Consider the following 17,205-nt stretch of genomic DNA (forward strand, 5'->3'; position numbering starts at 1 on the left):
TTTGAAGAGTGTCACCATAATGCATTGCTCTTTTGTCCTATCTCTCTGCATTGGCACAGTTATAATTCCACTGCAGCACTTTTTTCTTTTTTTTTGTGTTAGATCTGTAGCTGAAATCTGCCTGAATAACTTACACACTCTGCATCCTTCCCAGCAGCATTCTCGCCCATCACTTTTATTTTTACTCAGATCTGGATTTTTCTGCTTCTCTGTACAACATAATGACCTTGCATCTTCCAGCGTATTCCTGCTGCAGTCCTGATGAAAGTAATTTTGCAACATGCTGGGTCTCAAATGAGCTAATACTTGCTGAAATCTCGTGTCTACTGACATCCGTGTCTTTTGTTTCTTCTGTCACTGACAGTAAAATGGTCACAAGACTTGTTAAATAGTCAGTGTCAGGCTTTTATAGTTTTATAAAAAGTGCAAGGTTCCTTTAATTTTGTGTATTTTTTTTTTGTTTGTTTTGCAGATGGATCTTGGCAGTTTTCCTTTAATGTTAAATTCTATCCACCTGACCCCTCTCAGCTTTCAGAAGATATAACCAGGTATTTCAAGCCAGCAAACATAGTATTTCGTGTTTATTTAACCACTTGCCTACCGGGCACTTATACCCCCTTCCTTACCAGGCCAATTTTCAGCTTTCAGCGCTGCCGCACTTTGATTGACAATTGCGCGGTCATGCAACATTGTACCCATATGAAATTTTGATCATTTTTTTCTCACAAATAGAGCTTTCTTTTGGTGGTATTTAATCGCCACTGGGCGCTTTAATTTTTGCGCTATAAATTAAAAAAAGTGCAAAAAATGTGAAAAAAAAAAAAAAGTTTATTTGTTTCTTTTATAAAATTTTTCAAACAGGTATTTTTTCTCCTTCACTGATTTGCGTTGATGAGGCGGCACTGATGGGCACTGATAGGCGGCACTGATGGGCACTGATAGGCAGCACTAAAGGGCACTGATAGGCAGTACTAATGAGGTGGCACGGATAGGCGGTACTGATAGACAGCACTAATTAGGGGTCACGGATAGGCGGCACTGATATGCAGCACTGATAGGCGGCACTGATAGGCGACACTGATGATGGGTACTGATAGGCGGCACTGACTGGCATCACTTCTGGGCACTGACTGGCGGCACTGACTGGCACAACCCCTGGGCACTGACTGGTGGCACTGACTGGCAGCACTGCTGGGCTGCACTGGTGGGTGGCACTGGTGGACAGCACTGGTGGGTGGGCACAGGTGGGTGGCACTGGTGGGCACAGGTGGGTGGGCACAGGTGGGTGGCACTGCTGGGCACATGTAGGTGGCACTTCTGGGCACAGGTAGGTGGCAATGCAGAGTGGCACAGGTGGGTGCACTGCTGGGCACAGGTGGGGGCACTGCTGGGCACAGGTGGGGGCACTGCTGGGAATGGGTGGGCGGGGCTAGTGGGCGCACTGCTGATCGGAACTTGCGGGGGTCACTGCTGGGCACCGATCATCAGGGCACCGATCATCAGTGCCCTGATGATCGGTGCCGATCCCCGCTCTGACAACTGCCGGTTCTCGGCAGTACTTTCCTCACGATCTGACAGCGTGAGGAAAGTGCAGCCGAGAACCGGCACTTGCATTTTCCTGTGATCAGCGTGTCATTGGACACCGCTGATCACGTGGTAAAAGGCCGGTGGGATCGGCCTTTCACCACATCACGTGATCAGCTGTGTCCGTAGGACACAGCGATCACGGAGATCGCCGGGTGCGCACCCCCTGGGGCGCGCAGGAGAGCGCGTTCTGGGAGGACGTCATATGACGTCCACTCAGAACTGGCCGGCCACGGTGAAGCCGTCTTTCGGCTATGCGCGGTCGGCAAGTGGTTAATACAGTTTTTTTACTGTTGAATGTTTAAATGAGACTTTATACAATATATGTTTTCAAGAAAATTGTTTAAAGGCCATTTTCAAGGGAAGGAAATGGAATTGGGCTCCAGCACTTCAAGGTTTAAATGCTCATTTAGGTCTAGGGGATTTATTTGAGGTACTTGTATAGTGGCAGTACTAGGGTCGCTGGTTCGAATCCCAACCCTGGCACCACTTGCCTGGAGTTTGCATGTTCCCCCTGTGACTACGTGGGTTTCCTCCGGGTACTCCGGTTTCCTCCCACTCTCCAAAGACATGCTGGTAGGTTAACTGGCTCCTGTCCAAATTGTCCCTAGTACGTGCATGTATGAATGTGAGTTAGGGACTTTAGATTGTACGCCCCTTGAGGGTTAGGGACTGATGTGAATGTACAATATATGTATGTAAAGCGCTGCGTAAATTGACAGAAGTACCTGAAATAATAATAATAGTGCCGCCCATTTATGCAGCACTTTTACGCGCGCACGTATATGTATGTATGTATACATATGTGTGTGTGTATGTATGTATATATATATATATATATATATATATATATATATATATATTACATTCACAAGTCCCTAACCCTCAAGGGGTGTACAGTCTAAGGTCCATGACTCATATACATACTATGGTCAATTTAGACAGAAACCAATTAACCTACCAGCATGTCTTTGGAGTGTGGGCGGAAACCGGAGTACCCCGTGGAAACTCACACAGGCACAGGGAGAACATGAAAACTCCAGGCAGGTGGAGCCGTGGTTGGGATTCGAACCAACGACCTTAGTACTGCCATGCAGAAGTGCTAACCATTGATCCATTGTGCTGCAAAAAGCAGTTTTACTTTCCAGTTCTCTGCTCCCCTGGTAGCTGGTGCTCTCTTCTACTCTATACAGTATGCTCTGGCAGCGGACTGTACCTCAGAGTTCTCATGTGTAATACAGGATTATGGGCTCTATATTGGACTTTTTGACAGAGGACCAGCACTTGCCAGAACATAAGGGCAAAGTGGCTGCGAGGACTAGTCTGACACCCTAAAGGAGCCTGCTGGAATGGAAGGTTGGTTTTCTGCCCTTTAGACCTAAATGCATAGTTACCTTCTGCAGAGCGGGATCAGCCCTGTTGCAAGGGAGCATTTTTCCTTCCCTGCAGTTCAGATTTAAAATGTTTTTTTTCAAGTTCATTTTAGCTCTTGTATGCCTTGCAATGTGTTTCCTGACTCCAGGCAGGCCAAATGACTGGCCAATTAATTCAACTTTGTTTGTTTTTTTTAATGTACTCGGGGAAGAGCTGTATGGGGGTCCCAATTAGAGATGACATCAGTCATCCTCCAAACCCTTATCTATCTGAAAATTAAAATTGTTCTTTTTTTTTTTCCTTTTCCAATTAGCTGTGGCCCAGCTAATTCCCCATCCCACATCATATGTAAACAAAAGGGAGGGATGCTGGTGATGTTAGTGAGCTTATGCAGACATCTTTCCATATGGGTATGTGTCCATAAAAGAGAAGTGACACTACCAGCATCCATCCCCTTTTGTTTACATGTGCTGTGGAGCAGGAAATAACCCAAATATTACACACTTGTCAGCGCTATAGGTGGAGAGACCCTAATACCATAAGTCCAAATAGTAGCCCAAAAACTGCTCCTCTTTTCTCTTGTGTGGAAAAAGAAAAGAGACAGTCGCCACAGAGGGCCTTGCCTCTACTTCAGATGGGGGAAAACCAAACTGAAACAAAAGCAAAATAAGAAGGCGCAGCAGCCTAATGCATTATCATAAGACCTTTTATTAGTATATCAAATTCCAATGTACTCACAAAAGTACAGGATAAGGTGCATGTATCACAATCCAGTCCCAATGCAGTATTAGCATCCATCCACTGATAGCTTATGTGTTTCAAGGGCAGTGCCCTCTCCATCAGAGCTGACCAAAACCCCACAATGCAGTCAATATATAATGGTACAAAGAGCCCACTTTCCCTCTTTGCATCTCTGTTCGTTTAATCCATTTAGTTGATGTTAGTGTCCCTGCTGAGGTTAGAGCGGTTCTTCACTGCATCTGAGCATCACAAAACAAAAACACGGTTTATTATATTTTTCATATTCAAATCCAACTCCCTCATCCATCAATGTTTCCATGCTTTATTTTGTTTAGAAATCACTTTGAAAAACACCCCCTAGCATTTCTGGCCTTGGCCATCTTATGTAAGGGCAAATGATTCAAGTAGCATTTACTTCCTGGAATCAATCTACCCTTAGTATCATGCAGGAGAGTGTGCTTAGCTGAGAAAACTCCTCCTCCTCTCCTGAAGACTCCAGAGATGTATGACATCCTTTGCCTAGGCAAGAAACCAGGAAGTAACTGAAGAAATGTAAAAGAAAAATTTTAAAATTAATAAATATGATATACTTATCTATTTATTAATGCTAGCGGCATGATGATTACAAATAATCAATGTTGAGTGAAGTTCCACTTTAATACATATCGAGTGGATTCTTTCAACATAACCCCTCCCCCTTTTAGGGGTGGGAACTTTGTATTGGGGGCATACTTTGTCCTGTCATATATTGACTGATATTGAAAAGCGTAAGCTGCATCCCAGTGGATGGACATATTTACAGCGTCGGACTGGATTGTTATACATGAACTTTATCCTGTACCTTTGTGAGTACATTGGAATGGATTGGATTTGTCTTACTAATGTACTGTAAGGTCTTATGATAATGCATTAAGCCAGCGCGCCTTCTTTTGCTTTTGTTTCAGGAAATGACCCAGCCCACAGCTGATTGGAGTAAAAAAAGTGCAGTTTTAATGTGTGGATACAGATGAGTTTGGAGGAGCCCAGGCTAATTTCTAGTCCCAACTTTTATCTTAATTGTCCAAGTCTGGCTAGTTTGCTCTCTTTTATTGCCAGATTGTAAACTGATACTTTAATGGAGGAATCGATTGACTAGTGGAAAATACAGCACACAAATTGTATTTATCCATTAAATGGCACTTTTCAGAAAAAAAAAATAAAACGTTAAAAGCTGGCAATGCTTAAATGATTCAAGATCGGTTACCAAACAGTTTGAGTATCTTTTTTAAAAATAAGAGTACCAGTACTAATACTTGTCATCATTATATTAGCCTTTCCTGCTCATCCTTTCTAATTCAGCTTTTGTTGTTTATAATGCATTAATTATCTTTGGCTTTGCTTAATGGATTAATTTTGCAAATCCAGACAATGACGACAAATGACTTTTTAACCAATGATTATATGTACTATGCAAAAAAATGTATCTTGGCTGACTTAATTATTTTCATTATATTATAGTCTAAGAGGCATGAATTTCTATTTTATGTGCACTGAAGACATGACATGAGTTAATATTATTTGCTAGAATATAAAGGTCATATTAACCATTAAATGTATGTCTTTATCCCATTATATGATATTATGTGATTATGAAATGTTTTTTGTAATAGTTGAGATTAGAAAAACAGCTTTTTGGTATAGATAAAATACTTACTATAATGTATGCAAAAGATGCATTGTAACCCATAGCAACTAATCCTACTTCAACTTCTATTGCTAAGGTGGCTCTAGGTTGCTAAAGACAGGTCAAGCATCTAATCCTGTTCCTGTGTTTATTTTTAAGCCGAACTCAGGGCACAGAAACTTTCCTTCAAATATACACTATATAGCCAAAAGTATTGGGACACCCCTCCAAATCATTGGTTTCAGGTGTTCCAATCAGCTCCATTGCCACAGGCGTGTTTCTACAAACACTTGTGAAAGAACGGGTCCCTCTCAGGAACTCAGTGAATTCAAGCGTGGTGCCGTGATAGGTTTCCACCTATGCAATAAGTCCATCCGTTAAATTTCCTTGCTACTAAATATTCTACAGTCAACTGTTAGTAGTATTATAACATAGTGGAAGCAACTGGAAACAACAGCAACTCAGCCACGAAGTGGTAGACCATCAGTGCCTGATCCCACAAATGCGCTTCTGGAAGAATGATCAAACATTCCCATAGACACTCTCCTAAACCCTGTGGACAGCCTTCCCAGAAGAGATGAAGCTGTTATAGCTGCAAAGGGTAGACCAACTCAATATTGAACCCTACGGACTAAGACTGGGAGGCCATTATAGGTAATGGTAACATCATCACTGTGCTGTACAAAGTCTGTGCAGAAAGAAGAAGCTCTGGGAGGGACCCAGCAGGCCTCACCCGCTACAAGCTGTCTGCAGAAAACTACAGGAGGGGTGGATACAAGACCAGTGGCCTATAAAAGGAGAGAGAAGCATTGTCTGGTCTTGATTACAGGAAGCTCCTGCACTACAGAAATGTTTTGCACTGAATTACTGCAAAGATCTAGAAAAAAATACACAAAGTGCACCAAGATTTGAGTAAGCACACATACAGTATGTCTCTTGTATTTAGACAGTATTTGCTTTAATAGCTTTAATCATTTGTCCAGCATATTGGGATTTAACAGAAAAAGAAAGTGGTTATAAAGCCTAAATATTTACCTTGATGCATTCCTTCCATTAAGGTAAAAGATGTTTGGGTAGTACTATCCCCACCCCCGTCCTTACCTGAGACCTCATTTGTTCTGTGTGTAGTGTCTCTCTCCCCTCGCTTCTTGGTCTCAAAGGCTTTGCTGAGGCAGTGGGAGCCATTGGCTCTTGCTGTTGTCAATCAAAGCCAGTGACTGGGTAGGCGAGCCCTACTGTCTGTGTCTATAGACATGGGATTCGGGAGTGAGTCCATATGAGTGCACCCATAGGGAAGCTGCTTCCTATCGGGGCACTTGCTGGAGAGGAGGAGCCAGAAGCATGAGGAGACCCAAGAAAAGGTAGTTTGGTGGAGCTCTGTGCAATTCCATTGCATAGAGCATGTAAGTATAAACCGCTTTATTTTATTTAATAAATGCATTTATAATCACTTTAAGCAGTTGCCATATAGAATCCATTGTTTTTGTATCATTTTTGACAAACTACAATCCATTTTGCTGGAATAGCTTACTTTGTGCTGTATCTCTGTGTGTAACTGCAAGAAATGGGTATCAAATTTTTGTTGGTCTAATGGTCTTAAGACCATGTACACTTACTATATGTAAATTTCAACAGTAAATCCTTTTAAAACCATATTTGTTACATTAGACTGGAGTGCTTTTTATGTAAATGTTTTGATAAAATAAAGTCAAGGTTGGTTATTTCCTGTATGATAACTCCTTTGAAATAATTTAAACAGTAATAACATGCTGCAAATGTCAATAATGAGCTGTAACTTCAAACCAGTGACTAACAATGTAAAATGACTGACTTCTGATTAGCTGCTATGTGGTGCAAAGCATATCTTTCCTATTCCTAAACAAACTTCTATTCAGAATACTTTGAATATATGTGTGTGTGTGTGTGTATTCCTCTTTCTGGTTTACCATGTACTTGTATTCCTATAGGTATTACCTCTGCTTGCAGCTACGAGATGACATTATATCAGGGCGTCTCCCTTGTTCCTTTGTTACATTGGCTCTCTTGGGATCCTACACTGTACAATCAGAACTGGGTGACTATGACCCTGATGAATATGGCAGCGACTATGTCAGTGAATTCCGGTTTGCACCAAACCAAACAAAGGAACTAGAGGACAAAGTAGTTGAGCTGCACAAAAGTTATAGGTGAGATAAATATGAATTTGGTACCTCTTTCAATAACTGTATCATCATTATTATTATTATTATTCTTGTAATTCATATTCTCATTTTGTGCCACTCTAACTAAAATATTACAAACTGTTGAAAATTACATTGAGTTTAATCATCGATAATAATCACATTTTGACCCTAGATCACCTTCATAATGGGTGACCTTGGATGGGCAGATCTCTCACACAAAATTAGATGTCAGCCAGGACTTGCTTGAATCTTAAAGAGTTACTAAACCCACAACAGTAAAATCAGTCTGTATATGCAGTAAAACATGCTTGTTATACTCCCTGTGGAACCTAAGGGGCTAATCCTCAGCATTGTGTAAAAAGGCTTTGATCCTGTCTTCTCTGATCCCCCCTTCTTGTACTGTCCCCAATCCATCTGCTGATAGTACAGACCAGCAGTGGCAAGTCTGCACATGCTCTGTTTAGGGTGTACTGCTAAAGAGTTTTTTGTTTTTTTATTATGGGAGGGTGCATGCGATCAGCACAGGGCCAATCAGCACTGTCCAGACAGAGGGTCTGGGTCATGCAGCCTCATAGGACAGTATACAAGATTAACCAGTGCTTGGACACTGATAGAAGTCACAAGCCTGCTATATACTGCTGATGAGAAAAGGTATTTTTCAGTTTATATTTACTAAAATAATTGCATTTCCATGTTTTGTGTAGAAGACCAGATATAGTGAATGCAGGGTCATGGGTTTAGTAACACTTTAAAGAATCCCTAAACAAAAATGATTATATATTGCAACTTTATTATCCCTTGGATGTGGTGGTGGCAGCATTTGTTTCCTCTTTTTCCAGGCTAAGTACATTTTCCGCAAGTGCAGAATTCTGATCCTAATAGGTATTGAGTGTCCTTGTAACATCCTGTGCTTTGAATTAAAATCTGAGACAATTCTGTTAGCTTTTCAAACTATCTTCTATGCACTATACAACCTCTTCTCCCAATGTAATAGTCGGGAGAGCAGCCTTAGGGTGACAACACTGATGCTCCATAAATACAATGCAGTGAGTGAGCGCTCTTACCCAAGGGCAGGAAGTTTGTTACTGGCAGGAATACCAGGTGAAAATAAAGGGGAACAAGGAAAAACACCACTTATAATGGCTGGAAAGCTGCTATATATTGGGGGGGGGGGTAGCTATGCAGCCCTCTCCCTGACTAATGAGGCTTGCTTTATTTTCCACAATGCCTTTGGCTGAAGATTGGTCACAGAGATTTTCCAATGCCAGAAAAAAAAAACCTCTTTGATAAAGTTGATGCTTCAAAGCACTGTTTATCGCTCTCTTGTTAGCCCTTACATGACCTTTTTGTTACAAACCATGCTTAAATTCGTCTTGTTTGCTGAGAATGTGTTAACTTGAGTTGGTAAAACAGTCTTGTAATGAAGATGAAAGATGGCAGAGAAGAATAGAAGCCACAGAAAAGCAGATTTTGGCTTGATGTACAAGCTATGCAGCCTCAGTTTACTCTTAATTTCTTTCTTTTTTGTGATCACAATGCTGTAGAATGTAAAATAAGCAACTTAATTGATTTTTTGATTAGAAGACAAACAACTCTAGATCTATAAGCAGCTAAAAATATAGCTTCTTTTGTTTGCTAGAGAAATTCCCTTTGGAAAACTGTATATTTTGAAGTAAAGTGGCTTATTGAATTACAAAAGTCTTTTAACTGACTCTAGATTTGGGTTTTCATGTGCTTTGTTTCCAGGAACGCCACATAATGTGGATTTTCTGGCTTTGTTTAAATTACCATTATGACAAATTATACTGTATATATGTATTTGTTTTTAAAGGCCCTGATTCATTAGGCTACAGTATCGCAAATTACATGTATTACTAAGATATTTTCCCCAAGGTCTCACGTGAACTGAAACCAATGTGAAGGTTGGCTTTGCGTGACTATTTGATGTGACTTTTAAACATTAACATTTTATGCCTATTACATGCAATGAGAAAATCGTATGGAAATTACCACTTTCAAAGCAATCGTCCAATAATCTGATTGTTAGTACACAGCTTTCAAGAGCCAATCACGACCGTTCATGCAAAATTATCTGAAAGGAGAAGCACAAAAAAGTTTCTTACACTGTAACAAAACAAATGATTCAGTATTTGTCCTCCGGATAGTCCCCCAGGAAGGAGAACAATGAGCAGTACAGTAATGCCATTTCCAAATCTCTTAAGTCAAGCGGTCTGAGATATCAGCACCTTAGGCTGGCCATAGACATTCTGAATTTCTACTGGTTTAGCAGGGACCGGCAACAATTTGGTCACTGTTTGGCCATTCCTGCTTGAAAGAAGTTGATTGTCTTCCGTTGAAGAGACATAGTGGAAAGCTTTTTTCTGACCACTGCATTTTGACAGTGGCAAGTCCAACTATCTGAATACATAGTGCCTGAGGGGATCCTGCATCCGCTTCATTTTAATGGATGGAGGAATCTGTTTGAATTTTTTTCGTTTAAATCTGGCCATAGATGATTTGTTTTGTTTTAGCCAGTGTTTTGACACGCTGCAGATATAAAGCTACAGTGAAGTAAAGAAGTATTTCATCCCCTGATTTTGAATGTTTGACCACTCACAAAGAAATGATCAGTCTAAAAATCGAATGGTAGGTGTATTGTAACACTGAGAGACAGAATAGCAACAAAAATTTAAAAAGAAATGCATGTCTAACAAAGGATGCAAATACCTATTTCCTTCACTGTATGAGGCTGTAGACCCAGGAATGCCTAGGTACCCTCACAAACCAGGAATTGAACTGCAATTTTTCAATAGGATTTCCAAACAAAGGTTTTCATCAATAATCTTTAAAGACAGCAGACTGAAAGAGATTATTGGTTCCTCTCTTTACAGAAAACACATGCATAACCATGAAAGACCCCTTCAACCCCCTCAGCCCCATGTTTTAATGGTTTGTCACCATCCAGGAGCAGCATAATGTTGTTTTGACCAGATGGCTGTTGGGTTAGCAGCCCCCCTCTTGATGCAGGTCTGCTGGGATTTTCTGTTCTTGTCAGAGAACAGCTCTGAAGACTTTGGCTTGTGAGCCCTGTCCTCCTCATTTCCCCTCTGGGGACCTGATTGGCCTGTGGTGTTTTCCTGGTGGCTGTATCTTCTGGTGTTTCAGCCTTACTTTGGGAAGTGGTCTGTGACCCAAGCCTCAGTTTAGGATCACCACAACATCACTTCAGTGGCACAGGGTGACTTCGTTATTCTAGGATAAGAAGGCTAATACTAACCAGCTTTAGGATTGCCACATTCTTCTCACCCTGGGAGGAGAGATGAAAAAAGCTCTGCAGTATTTGTAAATGTAAATTTGCCTTCCTCACATACAAAGCCTTTTTTGTAATGAGTGTACTTAAAAGCTGGAAGCATGTGAATGATTTTGAAGGATTTTTGGCTACATTGCAGAGTGAAATGGTGCCTGCTTTCCAGTCATTTTGAGCTCTGTTTACCCTCTACTTCTAAAGCTGGGACTTTTGTTCCATTGCCTCTTCCTAGAAGTTAAGCCTGGCCATATGTAAATTGAAATCCATCTGCTCCAGCAGGGGCCAAACCAATTTCGATCTGTGTATGGGCACCTTGGTTGTACAAAAGTCGATCTACCTGGTGACTTCTATACTAGCCTGTTGGGTTTTTCCTGATCAATCAGTGCCACCGGCTATAGCCAGATGCACTGATAATTGTATTCTGATACATTTGTATTGTATGCACTGTATTCTGGTGCATTTATTATTTTTATACATTTCCGCCTGTAATGCATTGCACTCATGATCATCAGATTGCATGTGCAATGCCTGGATGAGGAAATTTGCGTGCTTTGTAGATATGAAGTTGGCTAAAGAACTGGTCAGCAGAAGATTGTTCTCCTGTGTCTTTGAATGGTCTGACTAAACAACACAGCCTTTTCTTTTGAAAAACAACAGACTCACTGGCCAGAACACCAGGTGACAATGATAGAAAGAAAGCCTGAAAAAGAAAACTAATGCAGCTATCTTATCTAACAATTATTAAGCTGCAATATACAAATGTTTGCTTTTGGGTTCAATTCCACTTTAATATTTTTATCTATTTATTAAGTGGTATTGACATTTTAATTATTTAGGTTCTGTTTTGTCCTTTCTGTAGCCCAAGTAGTGGACTAAGTTTACATTGAAAAGAACATAATCCATTTATCTTCCTGAAAATATACTTTCACGCTAATGTAGGCAGGAACATGCTCAAGAACATTTTGGTCTAATTTTATGTGATTGACAAATTCTAGATATTGTTTTCTTATCTGAAAACCTTGCTCTGAAGCATAGAGCTGTTAATGTATTATTTTCATTTCATACTTCTTTCACTGCAGAAACCATATTTGTCTATAAAATGTTATCTATTTTTTTTGTCTACAGAGGAATGACTCCTGCTGAAGCTGAAATGCACTTCTTGGAAAATGCCAAAAAATTGTCAATGTATGGCGTAGATCTACATCATGCTAAGGTGATAACATTAACATGAATATTTAAAACAAAAAGCAGCGTTAGAATCAATACATAATCAACATACACTTATGTGAAAAATGTGTGACCAATGATTCATATGACACAGCAAGATCATAAAAAATACAAAAAGTGTCCATGCAAAGAATCATCCCAAAACAATTGTTCCAGTTGAAATCCCTTTTCTCCAAAGGAAATCCAGTCCACAATGTAAAAGTGCCAGTTGTGATTTCTGCCACTTTAGTGCTGAATGATGTGCCAAATAGTATTTAAGACTTCACCACAATACGAAAGGACCTCTTACCAGACCAGATGGACCATAAAATTATAAATGGTAATAATGCGCTTAGCATATATGTTATATGCACCCAGCTCCACCACAGCAGATCGGTGACTGCAATCACAGATGGCATTAGCAGATAAAAAACAAAAGTGCATCCATGGTGAAGTACTCTCAAAGACGACTTCTTTATTAAAAATTAAATTCCCATTCACGTATAAAAATACACAAATAAAAAAAACTTTGCTTACATAAAAGCATTGTGGCAAGCTGATGGCTTCGGCATGTAGAGCGTTAAGCTCGGCTGGCAATTGCACGCACCAACATAACTATGCAATGACCTCATACATGCAAGCCACGCCCAACATGTTTCAACTGACAGACGTCTTCAGGGGATTCGGATGTATTCTTTATTAACAAGATGGATACAATGAGTGATATGGTCCTGATTGTTAATGCTTGTGGGGTGTATTGTTTCTCATAACATAATCAGAAGTGTTGTGTCAGGAGATGGAATATTCGATTCCATGCCTAAATTCTTACGGTAACGTATTTTGTCTTTTAGTAATGTCTGCACTTGCTGATGGGTATTCAGTCTTGTCTTATATCTATTTGTACCCAGATTTTGCCACCTGGTTACCAAATTGTTTTCTGTCTTTTATTGGTTTCGGATGCAAGTCTTTAAAAAGTTATATATATATATATATATATATATATATATATATATATATATATATATATATATATATATATATATATATAATAAGTTACATATAATGAACGTTATATATAATAAGTTTATGTTCCTGTGCAGTAAAAATAAAAAAGTGCTATGGGTATACAGTACCCATGGCAACCAGCCAAAATTCATATTGCACTGGCTTGATTTAACAAAATGAATTCTGATTAGTTTTGTCATTATCCCTTTGTGCCTTGTGTTTCAGGGAGATATATGTTGTGATTGTTAATGTTCTGCAAGCATACTAAGCAATTGATGATAAAGACTTAAAACATGATTCAAGGCCCTAAAGTTACCAGATCAGTTAAGAAAATTAAAGAGAGACTGTCCGTAACTGGAAAAAATTGGATAAAGGTATAATGTGCATAAACCCGTGAAGGTGTATTTAGAACACTCCTACTGTCATCGCTGAATGCCCCGTCATTATGACAGATAAATCTGACATTCCCTTATTGTCTGAAGCTTTCCCCTACCTTACTACACAGCTTGGAACTTGGATAGGGTAAGGGGTGTATGGGATGCCCAATGGAACTGAGAAACTGAGGACAATTTCCTGAACTATGTACAAGTGGTCACAGCAAACAGTCTGTTTTGGAGAGCTAGCCAGCATCTCCTGTGGTACCACCCCAGACCCTAGATACTCCATTATTGTCTGCCTGGAGGAATCCCTAAACAGGGGTTCCAGTGTCTGCCATGTATATCGTGAAACAGTCCTGGGTGGCAGCCTAATCCATTTTCACACTAGAGTGCCTTCTTCCCCTATCTGGCCCAGAGTGTGCAGGTTTACTCACTCAGTCCTTTTCCTGTGCTGCTGGTGGGTTGATAGCTGCTACCAGGCCTTCTAGCTGGAACGCTCTTTCCCTGTCTCACAGGTGGTCCTTTCTCAGGGGTGTGTGGTGAAGTCTTGAGATTTCCTTCTTCCAAGGTCCCAGCCACTCCTCAGATCCACCCACTGCTTCTTGACCTTTCTGTAAAGTTCTAAAGCAGGGGTAAATTCCAGAGGGCTGGTCTGCAGAGCCTCTCAGCTCTGACTCAAATTTAACCTCCCTCTGACTTTTTCACCTAGGCTGCTACTCAGCCCCTGCCTAACAATTGAAGCTAGGGCTCCCCCTGGCTAACTGGAAGGGTGCTACATTTGCAAAACACCCAGTATACATGGCATAGGGAAGTGGCATTCAGTGAATATGAGCTAATGCAACTAGAGGGTTGACTGTAGCGCATATCCTGAACAATGGTGGCTTTGGAAGTGACCCTATCGCCACTGTTTTTTTTTGTTTGTTTTTTGCATTGCCATTTGTGTTATTGTAAATGTGCTCTGGACTGGGCCACATGATGTATGGGGTAGCTGTGTGCTGTTCCTGGCAGCTGTGCCACCCCAGACCACAGCTGATATTGGCTTTGCAGAAATCTGGCCCCTCCAGTATGATGCACCTAACATGCAGATGTAAAGACATTCCCACATATGTCACTTTAAGTGTGTCAGGGTATCTGATCTCAGGAAATGAAAGCATATGTAAACCAAAAAGGCTTCCCTAACAGACCAGCAAGAGTGGATACATGTATTTGTCTTCTAAATGATTTCCAGTTTTTAAGCCCTCGGATCTATCATTGACTCTTGCAGATTGGCTTTAGTAAACTAAGCAGAGCTGACAGGAATCTAAAATTGCTTTGACACGGCAAGATAGGAAACCTAGAAAATATTACCGCTAAGTGTCAGTTCAGGAGTTTTCATTCTCAGACCGGCAAAATGAAATTCCTTATTGTAACAGTTCGGCAGGTTGTATTCCTGGATACACATTTTACATTTTAATGCTTCTTGATTTCCTGCTAATGGTTTTTATTACTTTCGCTGTAGGGTATAGATTATGAAATAAGGATGAATCTTCTTCCCATTAAGAGCATGGGGATAATAATTAAAATAAACTAATCCTTTTCCACAGTGAACAAGTGCAGTCTTTTCTGATTGGTTGGAAAGTCTTTACTAGACCTGCTATTGTGATTCCATGAAATGTGTATACAGGAAGCCGTTACACTGTCCTGGTACTCTGAATGTGGTTACTCGTGTGGGGGAGTTTCCAATTATGCTCGATACAGAAAATTGGATCCGTATGAGTGTAATGGCAAATCTTTACAAATACAACAGTGAGGCTTGTGGAGGTTTCCAGGCTAAAGTCAGTAAGGGTAAGAGTCACAAATTGGGTTCAAGCATTCCTTAATAGTATTTGTAACCACCTACAGCACGACTTTTGGTTAGTGGTATACATAGTTACATAGTTGGTAAGGTTGAATAAAGACACTATTCCATCCAGTTCAACCTGTGTGGTTGTGTTTGTGTTCATGTCAAAAATCATATCCCATATCCCTGTATATTGTGTTCTCTAAGATGCCCATCTAAGAGTTTTTGACACTCCCAATACTTCCCGCTGACACTACTGATTGTGTAAGTGTGTTCCACATCCCTACTGCTCTGACAGTGGAAAAACACCTACAGTTTAGGGCTAAGCCGCTTCTCCTCCAATTTCATTAAGTAGCCCCATGTCGTCTTGTACTCCTTGAGACTGCATCATTAATTCTTTATGGTAGAATCCCAAATAACTGGTAATAATAAAGTTCGCATTTACTTTTCATTTAAAAAAGACTACTTATGACCGAAACTGAATCCATCAGATAATGCTGTATAGAAAAAGCAATTGCAACTGATACTAAACTACCCAAAATATTTATTATCCATGAGGAACCTATAATAACTACTTCATATTGCTATTCATGATTCTTTTTACATTCTTTATAATGGGATACTAGCAGTTATCTCTGAGGTTACAGCTACAACTGGGCCCTTGCTTTTTGGGATCAAGTCCCTTCTGCCATGAAAACAATATTCATACTGTCATTGAGCATATGAAATGACATTATGAGGGTTATTTACTAAAACTGCAGAGTACAAAATCTTGTACAACTCTGCACAGAAACCAATCAGCTTCCAAGTTTTATTGCCAAATCCTAATTGAGCATGCTGAAATTAGAAGCTGATTGGCTACCATGTACAGCTGCACCAGATTCTGAATGCACCAAATTTGGTAAATCTACCCCTGTGTGTCTCTCATACTGACCAGCCAGTGCTGTTTATCTGCACAGAAGTCAGCCTTTTTTGCCTGTTCTCTGCCTGCTTTATTTTTAGGGATTATGGACAGAGTACAGACTATATGAGATGATGTGTACATAAGTAAACAGTGGAACTGACTAGAATGAGCAAAGACCTCCTTTTATCTGAAGAACTGTCAGAAATTGGTAGATTGGTCAGAAGGGCTAAATTCTGCATGTGTACCCTTTTTGCACCTTTTTCCTTTTCTTTTTTTTTTTTTAGATATATAGTCCGTGTATTCTTTGTTTAAATATATAATGTTTATGCACCCTTTGGCAACTTGAGGATCAAAGTTCAGATTGTATTTTTTCCTGTTTTAGAGATCCTAATACCTGAGGGTTTCTAATTTTGAATAGAGTGGGGAAGGGATAGGTTCTTTGTCAGATTTTTACTAGACTGGGTCCCAATTTTGAAGATTTATCTTCACCTCCTTTCCTTTAGAAATAGCAGGAAGAAAGAGTAAATCCTTCTAAAGTAAAGGGAAATCACACTTTAGACCATTTTCATTGTAATATGCATCACCATTGGATGAATATTTATCATCTTTGCAAAATTTAGTTCACCACCTATTCTGGTGGTTACACTAAGATTTTTTTTCCCCACTTTTCCCATTGGGGATACAGATAGTAGTAATATAAACCTTGAAGTGCATTTCCACCTTAGTGGCAAAACCCACTTTATATTTTTGATGTGTTCCCATTCACACAGCAGAACTTAAAATAAATATCTTTAGAATTTACTGCTTACCTTTTTACATGCTCTTCTCTGAAAATGCCAAAATTGAAGAGAAAAAGCCTACTTGGCTCTCCCCTTTTATGTTTATGGGGAGAGGTGTTGGTTTTACCATAATTAACCTGGCAAATCTTCTTTATCAGTTGTAAGCTAGATATGTACAGTGTTTGTCCAAATTAATGGTTAAATACACTGCTCATAAAAATTAAAGGAACACTGTTTAATCAGAGTATAGCATCAAGTCAATT

General features: G+C 40.0%; 1 protein-coding gene across 22 annotated transcripts in view; it reads left to right on the forward strand.

The window, feature by feature from the left end:
* The window catches only part of EPB41L3 (erythrocyte membrane protein band 4.1 like 3), a 240,023-nt gene that overhangs the window by 131,684 nt on the left and 91,134 nt on the right, over window positions 1–17,205 (forward strand). For all 22 annotated transcript variants that reach the window (XM_089677963.1, XM_089677977.1, XM_089678074.1 and 19 more), the window contains exons 6-8: window positions 473–548; window positions 7,330–7,548; window positions 11,978–12,065. In XM_089677963.1, coding sequence (XP_089534089.1) covers window positions 473–548; window positions 7,330–7,548; window positions 11,978–12,065 — 383 coding nt within the window. The remainder of the gene's footprint in view (window positions 1–472; window positions 549–7,329; window positions 7,549–11,977; window positions 12,066–17,205) is intronic.

Source organism: Staurois parvus, unplaced genomic scaffold, assembly GCF_062004578.1.
Source record: "Staurois parvus isolate SC_StPar_1 unplaced genomic scaffold, SC_StPar_1.0 ptg000015l, whole genome shotgun sequence".
Classification (NCBI taxonomy): domain Eukaryota; kingdom Metazoa; phylum Chordata; class Amphibia; order Anura; family Ranidae; genus Staurois; species Staurois parvus.